Consider the following 9,169-nt stretch of genomic DNA (forward strand, 5'->3'; position numbering starts at 1 on the left):
AGCCCGTGCCAGGGACACAGAAGGGCAGGGAGAAGTCGGGTGTGCTGGCAGCGCAAGCTGGGAACACCACGGGATTTATCACCCCACAAAAACATCCCATGCCTGGAACCGGGATGAAACCTTATTTCCTAAAGGTGAAAAAGCTTTAGAAAGCGATAAACAATTTAAAGATCTTAATATTCCTCATAGCCCCTTGTATTCTCCAGCCCCTGGGAACGGGTTATCTCCTACGAGAAACACAAAGCAATCAGAGGGAACATCCATTCTCTTTTGAAAGCAGATTTCCAATTTGAATGTGACTTCTTCACAGCACCTCTATTCCCTGCTTGTGTGGGTGACCTTATTTCAATCATCTCAGAATATTTTCTTGGTAACTGCTCAAGAAAAGGCTGTATTTTAAAACCACACAGAACTTGGGTTTCAATTCCGTCTCTCTCCCTTTTCAAGCCCAAAGCTGAGCGCTAAAGGCCGATACATCATCCGATCGGCACCCAAAGCAGATCAATTGGCTTGTTACCGACGTGAATTGAGGGATGCAGACGGGGTGAGGGAGGCTGGCAGGCTGAGCATCAACAACTGAGGCACCAAGGATTTGAAACAAGGAGGAGTTTTTCCCCCTGAGGCAAGGAAAAGGAGAGCCAAGAGCCCAGCCGGATTTGCCCAGTGGAGACAAGCAATTTTTCCTGAACCTTCAGTGCAAACAACATGGATTTTTGATTTTTTTTTTTTTAATTAATCACCCCACAGGGAAATGCTGTAGGGCTGTTCCCACATCACGGGACACCCCGTGTCCTCAGCCCCAGCCGGACCACAGCCAAGAGACCCATTTGGTACGTGCCAGGAGAAACCCTGGAGCAGACAACGAAGATGCCAACACACTTCAGTTGGGGAAGGGGGATATTCACCTGGACAGGGAGTCACGGCAAAGCAAACCAGATGTGCGAGGCAGACCAGGAGGAAAACACGTCTTCTCTTACCTCATCAAACCTGGCCTCGTCCTCGCAGTTTTCAAGCACTCGGGTGTAGAAGGAGAGCCCTGGAGAGGGGAGAGGAAAAACAGGCTGGTTGGAGCGAGGTGAGGGGCAGCCGGGGTGGGAGACATGGGTGGGGGCTGCGGCAGCAGCGAGACCTCGGGGTTGGGGTCTGCAGGGGTGGCCTGGATGGAGGACAGTCTGCGGGCATTGCTGGAATGGGGAAATGCATCTCCGAAGGTGTGAGAACACCGCAGACACGTGTGCACGTGTGCAGAGGGGACACAGCCCACGCAAGAGCGTGAATCCAGCTTCAGCTCCCACGCACCAGCACTAAACACCACATTAACTTGCTTTAAGAGCTAATTAAGAAGGTTTTTCCGGACTGCGCTTGATTGTTGTGTTCAAGTCTTGTCCCATCTATTGCAGAGCAGATGAAACAGCACGGGGGTGGGGATTGCGGGAGTTTCTTGCAGTGGCTTTTTTGGTTGAACGTTGGCTCAACCAAAAAGTTGGTTGAACCAATTGGTTCAACGTTGGTTGAACAGGGGCTCCTCAAGCTTTGGGGTATTGGGATGCAGGTCTACACACCCCAGAAGCGTGCTCAAAGCCCAGGGATGAGATTTAGGACCAGCTGCCCCCAAAAAAACCACCCCAGCTCCTGCACAGAGCAGAGGATCTACATGTTTGAGTCCAACCCCACGGACGCAGCCACACGTCCCCACGCCGATGGCAGCATCCCTCCACCGCCGCACCCCCGGATCCGCCGGGCACTGCTCCGGGGCAGGGACCTGGGGAGGATGAGGAGCTCAGGCTGCTCTGCCTGCACGGGCAGGGGAGCGTCGAAAGCCCCCGGTCAGCTGGGAGCAGGGACGAGAGGAGAGGAGGACGGCCAGACGTGCTGCCATGGAGGGGAAGCCCAAGGAGAGCAGCCAAGCACGTGCATTAGTTATTTAAATAATCAGGGTTTCCCAAGGAGCCCCAGCTCATAGGTTGCCCCATGCTTTCAGCTGCTCTCAGTAGGATAACCTTACCCCCCTACACCCCCCTGAATCAATATTTCCAGTTAATATCCACTTCATAACACTGCAGGAGGAAAACTTATAAAAATGCTAATATTTAATCACTGAATCACATTGAGGCTTTCCTTTCCAGAAAGGAAAACTGTCTCCTAGGTAATTAAAAACATCTCTGTGCACGAGTCTGGTTTGGGCCGAGCATTGCACAGACAACCTGCGGTCAGGGAAAGCGGATGCCAGGGGTACCCCTTACTGCTGCGGGGTCAACTTTTACTTTATTTTACCAAAGACTGAGATATCCTGATGACACGGCTCTTGGCAGGGAATGCCCCATCCCTCTCTAATTTAACTGTTACACAAGGAGAGCCAGAAAATAATTTTGTCAGACTTTCTGCTGTCTGCAGCATCCGACCTGAGTAAATCAAATGCAGAAGGTGCATCCTGTATCCCAAACCACCCTCCCAGTTCCCTGCCATGAATCGCTTCACCCATGGATGCATGAGTTTCTCGGGGATATAGGCAGAGCACTGTATTTATCTCATGCCGGCCAACTCCAGGTGAGGGTGGAGGAGACCCACGAGCCTCATGGGCTACGGGATGGCTGCCCACCCTCGCCCCATGCGCACTGGCTGCCTCCCAGGGCAAGGGGACCCAGTGGCGGTTCCCTCCTTGCTTTCCATGGGGTGGGATGGGAGCTGCAGTGGGATGCAGCCTGGACCCCCTCACCCAACGGAGGGGAAACCAGGACCAGGAATGGAACCACTCCTCTGCTGGGATGGAGCCACCAGGAGTAGGGCCACAAAAATGGTCAGAGGGCTGGAACACCTCTGCTGTGAGGAAGGGCTGAGAGAGCTGGGGTTGTTCAGCCTGGAGAAGAGAAGGCTCCAGGGAGACCTTACAGCAGCCTGCCAGTACCTGAAGGGGGCTCGTAAGAAAGATGGGGACAGACTTTTTAGCAGGGCCTGTAGCGACAGGACAAGGGGGAATGGTTTTAAACTAAAAGAGGGGAGATTCAGACTAGATCTAAGGAAGAAATGTTTTACGCTGAGGGTGGTGAGGCACTGGCCCAGGTTGCCCAGAGAGGTGGTCGATGCCCCATCCCTGGAAACATTCCAGGGCAGGTTGGCCGGGGCTCTGAGCAACCTGCTCTGGTTGAAGAAGTCCCTGCTCGTGGCAGGGGGTTGGACTGGATGGCCTTTGAAGGTCCCTTCCCACCCAAACCGTTCTGTGACTCTATGATTCTAGGACCCCACAGTCTCCTGGGTGGTGGGACAGGCACCATGTGCCAGAGGCACAGAGCATCTCAGCCTGCGTGTGGGCTTAAGGGGAAGCTGCAGAGCACGCTGATGGAGATATGGGACCAAACTAATTGAGGAGACGTGCACAGGTCAGGGGCTGAATCAGCTGTAAGTGAATACACTTAGGAAGCAGTATCTGAGAGAAGACACTCCAAGGGGGACAATCTGCCACCCGAAATATTTCTCCTACGAGCATGACTTAAGCCAACACGGTGGGACCTCCCCTGCCCCATCCTCTCCCAATCCAGCAAGCATCACGGCGATGTTTCATTACAGCGGTATCATTATCCACTGGTGCCTGTTGGTGCTCCAGGGGGTATCCAAGATTGATCTCCCTCATTTGCACACACTAATCCAGAGGGGAAGCCTCGCCAAGAAGCTCTTTACAACTCCATCTGTGATCGATTAGCTGACGAGCTCTCTAATTGCACTGGGGTGCAAGCTCCCTCCTTCACAAGTGCAATTAGGTCGGTCTAAGAGTGAAAACTGCTGTGGGCAAGTGACCCTGTGCCAGCTCAGACCCCGCTGGGGCACCGGAGCAGGCACCCCCAAAATGGGCAGGCGGAAGAAAATTCACCATTTTTCTGTTCTTCCCCTGCAGCCAGCCTGGAGAGCAAATATTTGCAGAAAATCTCAAATTCACCCATAGTTGAGTTTCACCTGCAGAGCAAAGAGGTGGAGAGCTGCAACGGCAATGGATTTGGGGCTTTGGAGCCCTTTTCAGCCAGTCTGGGGCATGCACAGGGTGGCTGCTGGGGAGGGATGTCCTTGTGAGTCACTGAAGTTCAAAACCACCCCCAAATCTCCCAAGAACAACTGGGAGGGTCATAAAGGCCTGGGAGAGTCCCCTGGGAGTTTGGTGACTCAAATCCACTGCCATGGTGGGAGACAAGTCCCATCACAGGGACTTGGCTCAGGGGTGGGTGTGGATTTTGGCCACCCTGGTGGGGTAGAGCCAACTTCTCCCCTCCGCCTCCAGACCAGGAGCCAGATAACCTGGCACCTCTCTCTGGCTGCTCCCATGGGTCCAGAACTGGGAGTTCCTGTCCGTGCCTCAGTTTCTCCTATTTGCAAAATGCAAATAGCGCAGCTACAGCTCACGGGGGCTGCCAGGAGTGTGGGGATCCCTGGGAGAAGAGGAGCAGCGTTATTCCATAGCCATCCCACACGGCTGTCAGTCTCAGCCCTTTCTCAGGAACGCTTTTATCAGGGTTGTGATTTATTCATCTCCCACCTGAGCTGAAGTCGAGCAGTGTTTCAAGAGCACTGCCCACCTGCCGAAACACACGTGGCAGCCTGTCACCCCGGACTCGAACCCTTTCTTTAACTTTTTTATGTGCAATAATAGATGTTTTTGGCTGAATGAGCAAACACCCACTTGGGGAGCTCTGCCTGAACCCCCAGGCTGTGCTGCCGGCAGGTGAGGAGAGGGAGGAGGCTGGATGGCAGCTCGACTAGCGAAGAGCATCCCTCCTTGCAATGCCCAGTAACTCTGGGAAAATGAGGGTACTGAGGAGCATCAGCACAACACTCAACCTGCGAGTCGCTGTGAGGAGCATTGAGGGATGCCGGGCTGGTGGAGGTCACCTCACTCCACGCTAAAGGGGTCTGACCCTCTGGAGTCACTGGAAAAAGGCAGGAGACTCTTCCCTCTAGAGACCTTGGCACCAAAACCCAACCACCCACACCACGATGTTCCCCTGGGTCTGGCACTGAGGGTCCAGGCCAACGTGCCTGGCTCCATCCCATCCCGGCCATCCTGTCCCAGGGCAGGGGTTAGCCCAGGGCTGGGCAGCCCCGGGGCAGTTTGGATGGGGTCTGGTTGGAGGGAAAAGCCATGGCCAGCCTGGATGGGGATCAGGGAAGGGATGGCACACCATCATTTTAATCACACAGCAAAAATACAGCCAGGGATTTCACGAGTTGGTCAGCGAGGATGAGGCAGCCAAGAGGACACAAGTAATGGAGCTTCACAGCAGCATTGAACTCACCATGCCATGGCTCTGCTGCCCATCATTCCCAAATTCTCATGGGGCAAGGGGACAGCAAAGCATTGCCTGAGCCACAGAGACACTGAACACGGGAGGAGCTCTGCCCCATCCATGCGCCGAGTGCCCAGAGTGCTGGGACGCTTCTTGGCCACCTCCAGCGTGGGACCGGTGGGGAGCAGACCCTGTCCCCAGCTCCGGGATGTGCTTATGCACTCGTTGGTACAACAGCAGCGTGGCCATGCCCGAAACACCCCGGAGGCAGGAAAGCCTTTCACAGAAGGCAATGCAATGCAGTGCTGTGCATCCTCAGAGACGGGTGTCAGGAGCCATCTGCTGAAACCCAGCGCTGAGACCCACCGGTGCAGGACAGGGTCCAGCCCAGGCACCTGCGGGACCCGTCCCTGGCTCCTCCAAAGCAAGGAGCAACGTGGCATGAGCCAGTCCTCACAAATACCACAAAGCACATCAAGAAAAGACCAAGAGCGTGTGAGAATGCCTACCTTACTATTACTACAACTGTTGAAATCCATGGTGTGTCGGAAAGATTGCCTTTCCCTAAGGGTCGTACTGCTTATCTGTCCTCACGGTGTGATAATTCTGGTCCCCTCATCCAGAACAAGGTCCTGCCCCCCATGCAAGGTCCTGTCCTGGATTCATGGCTCGTGTTAGCCGGCACCCCAGGCTCAGTGCTCTCCCACAACCCAAAACGATGCTGCTACGTGTCAAAGCGCTGCCCAGGGGATCTGCCCCTGGACTTCCCTGTCTGCAGGGCAGACACGGAGCTGCCTCCACTTGCTCCCCTTTTGGGACAAGGAATTTGGGTAAGATGTAAATCGGCTTTGGAGCTGGATGTGCTAAATATTAACATGACGCTTTAAACTGCTGTTTCCTGTACAGGCAAGGCTTGCTGCGCCTTCTGACAACACACCGAGCGGCATGAAAAGGGAACGAGACCAATCCCCTCTCCACCCACCATCCTGTCCGAGGGATGGGTCGGTCCTAACCCACCCGCCTGCTGCCTTCACCGACCCAACCACGCATGGGATCGCTCCCTAACCCACCTCTACCACCCTTCTAGTAATAGGATTTTGCTAGCCACGACCTCAGGATCCAGCCCTGCTGGCTCTGGTCACTGGGAGCCTCTCCTCGAGGACCGAGCTTGCAGAAGACAGGAGACTCGGGTGTCCTGGTCACAAGCTCCATGGCTGCCCAGGACGAGCAGGGGAAGAGGCATCCCCGACTGCTGGTGATACCTGGTGGTGATATTCACAACGTGAAACTAAACCCCCTCCTTGCACAGGAATCGATTGCAGCAAACTACCAGAAAAAAAATTTCCGAACCCTGACCCAACTGTCCTCGAAGATGACACCAGGTTTCTTCCTTGGGAAAAGAAACGTCCACGAGGAGCCCAGCTCCTCGCGGCTCAGCACCGGGGAAGGAAACACTGCTGTGAAGTTTAGTGCCGTCCTCCCTGGATGGTGCGACAGCGATGGCAATCCTGCGCCACGCAAAAGCCAGCTCATGCCTGGGAGGATGATGGAGATGGGATCATGGGGGGCCCTGGAGAAACGCCTGGTGAGGGCTCTGACAAGGGAAACGGGCAGCAGCACGAGAGGGTGGGAGCAGAGTGGGCGCAGCGCTGATCTCAAAGCATCTCGAAGTGGGTGTCATTCCCATCGCCCGTCGGCTGGACCGTAGGGTCTCACAGTGGCTCTTAAAGATGTCGAGGCAGGGACGGATCCTGCCCGTCCGACAGGGACTGCGTGCCAGGCTCGGGGCCAGGCACACTCAGGACTGGAAACGTGGGTCCTCCCGGGGCTCACCGGGAAAACCCGTGGTGGCCTTTGGTCCTCCTGCAGATCCCCCCTCTCCATGGCCAGGGGAGGTGCTGGGGTTTCACTGCGGGGGGCTTGGGGCTGGGACCGCTCCAGGCTTCACCGTCGGCCGGGGGTACGACCTGTTCCCAGAGAGGTTTTTAGCTGCCCCTGCGCTGGTGCTGGGAGGCAGGGACAGGGAAATAAGGGGGTAATTATGCCTTTTTAATGACTCTACAGTCATTAAGGCAGTGCAGGGAAGGCCATTGCAGGCAGTGCTGGCTGGCCTGGCTTGGAGCTGATGAAAATACCGGCTCCCCTGCTCTCCCGCAGCGCGTTCGCAGAGAGAAGGGATTCCTATTCCTGACTCCCGGTGCTGCCAAGCCATCCCACACCCGCCTCTGCCCGCCGGTGGGCTCCCGCACGAAGACTGCGATCGGAGGACGGATCCGGCGTTGAGCCTGCTCCAAGCCCCTGGGAGGCTCGGAAAAGGTTTGGCGGCTGCTCGGGTTTTGCACCCCTGGAGAGTTTTTGCTCCTTTTGCAGCTTCCCTTGGAAAGCTTTGGAGCTGGCGCGGACCTGAGCAGAAAACCCAAAGCTGCAGCATCCTTAGAAGAAATCCAGGCACGCGCCGGGTCCCGGCACAAGGCAAGTTCTCCTCCTGGCCCTTCCAGTGACACTTTTCTTGGTGGCAGAGCTTCGCGCCCAAGCCCTTGACCCTGCGGCAGGAGCCCAGCTCCCCCCAGCTGGGGCACGGTCCTGCTTCTTGGGGTTGGGATTTGCCACCCTGGGACTTCACCTACTTTCCCCTGGACGAATCCCCCTCCCCAGGGGCTGCCCGTGGGGGAGGTAGCACGGGGGCTGCAGTGTCCCAGGCCGGGTGCAGGCGGGCAGGGGGGCCCCGGGATGCAGCTCATGCCCCAGCCGGGGAGGGACGGGCAGCCCCCCAACCCCAAGCACGGCCGCGGTGGGGAAACTGAGGCAGGGGGTGGCGGCGGCGACGGCAGGGCACAACCCGTCCCGGGCCCCCCCCGCCATCCCCCCCTCCCCGCTACCTCGAAAAGCCGCTTTGGCGATGCGGTCGCCTTTGCCGCGGAGGCCGGAGACGGTGCGGAGCTGCAGCAGCAGAGCCATGGTGCGGTGCGGGGCGGAGCGGCGCGGAGCGGGGCGCGGAGCGGTGCGGAGCGGAGCGGTGCGGAGCGGTGCGCGGTGCGGAGCGGGGTGCGGAGCGGAGCGGTGCGGAGCGGTGCGCGGTGCGGAGCGGGGTGCGGAGCGGTGCGGTGCGCGGTGCCGCGCTCCCAGCTGCGCTCCGAAGCTCGGAGCAGTGCGGATGCCGTGTGTCCCCCCCCAACGCTGAATTATTCAGCAGCGGCGGTGCCCGCCCTTCCCTCCCTTTCCCTCCCCTCCCCTCCCTTCCCCTCCCCTCCCCTCTCTTCCCTTCCCCTCCCCTCCCCTCCGCTCCCCTCCCCGGGGAAGGCGGCGGGGGGCTAGACTGCAGGGAGCGCCCCCACCCCCCCGGTTGCAGGACTTTGTGTGCGGGGAAACTGAGGCAGGCCCCCCCCCACCCCCAAGACAGGTGGACGCGCAGCATCTGCAAGCTGGAGCCTCTGGGACAAGAGTGTGTGCCTCCCCCCCCCCCCAGATAAATCACGGGGAAGGGGAGATGGGGGGTGCCCAGGAAGACTCAAGCTCACCCCCCCGCCACTGCCTGGGACCACCAAGGGCCGGCCAGCGCGGGGATCCCGCACTGTTATCAGCATCTCTGGGGGTCAGGTGCTGTTATGGGTGTCCCCCCACGATGGGTGGGCTGTTATGGGTGTCCCCCCACGATGGGTGGGCTGTTATGGGTGTCCCCCCACGATGCCAGCCAGCCGGGGCAGGAGACAGAGCTCAGCCCACCCCGCAGAGCCCGCGCTGTGGCAGTGAGGCCACTAGACCACGGCCCTTCAGCTGGACCACGAGCAAGTTTGGACCAGAATAAAAACCTTCGATAGAAGAGGGCAGATTTAATTGTAAATGTGTTCTTTTAAAATGAAAGATAATGCTGATTTCCAGACCTTTGACTGTTTCTAACT

At 57.6% G+C, this 9,169-nt stretch overlaps 1 protein-coding gene across 1 annotated transcript in view; it reads right to left on the reverse strand.

Annotated features, from left to right (window-relative positions):
• Nucleotides 1–8,228, reverse strand: part of OTOF (otoferlin) — a 112,918-nt gene extending 104,690 nt beyond the window's left edge. Inside the window, exons 1-2 of the mRNA XM_072857688.1 lie at nt 8,150–8,228; nt 978–1,036 (exon numbers count right to left, since the gene is read on the reverse strand). Coding sequence (XP_072713789.1) covers nt 978–1,036; nt 8,150–8,228 — 138 coding nt within the window. The remainder of the gene's footprint in view (nt 1–977; nt 1,037–8,149) is intronic.
• Nucleotides 8,229–9,169: the final 941 nt, after the last annotated feature.

This window comes from Ciconia boyciana, chromosome 3 (genome assembly GCF_034638445.1).
Source record: "Ciconia boyciana chromosome 3, ASM3463844v1, whole genome shotgun sequence".
In the NCBI taxonomy this organism is placed as follows: domain Eukaryota; kingdom Metazoa; phylum Chordata; class Aves; order Ciconiiformes; family Ciconiidae; genus Ciconia; species Ciconia boyciana.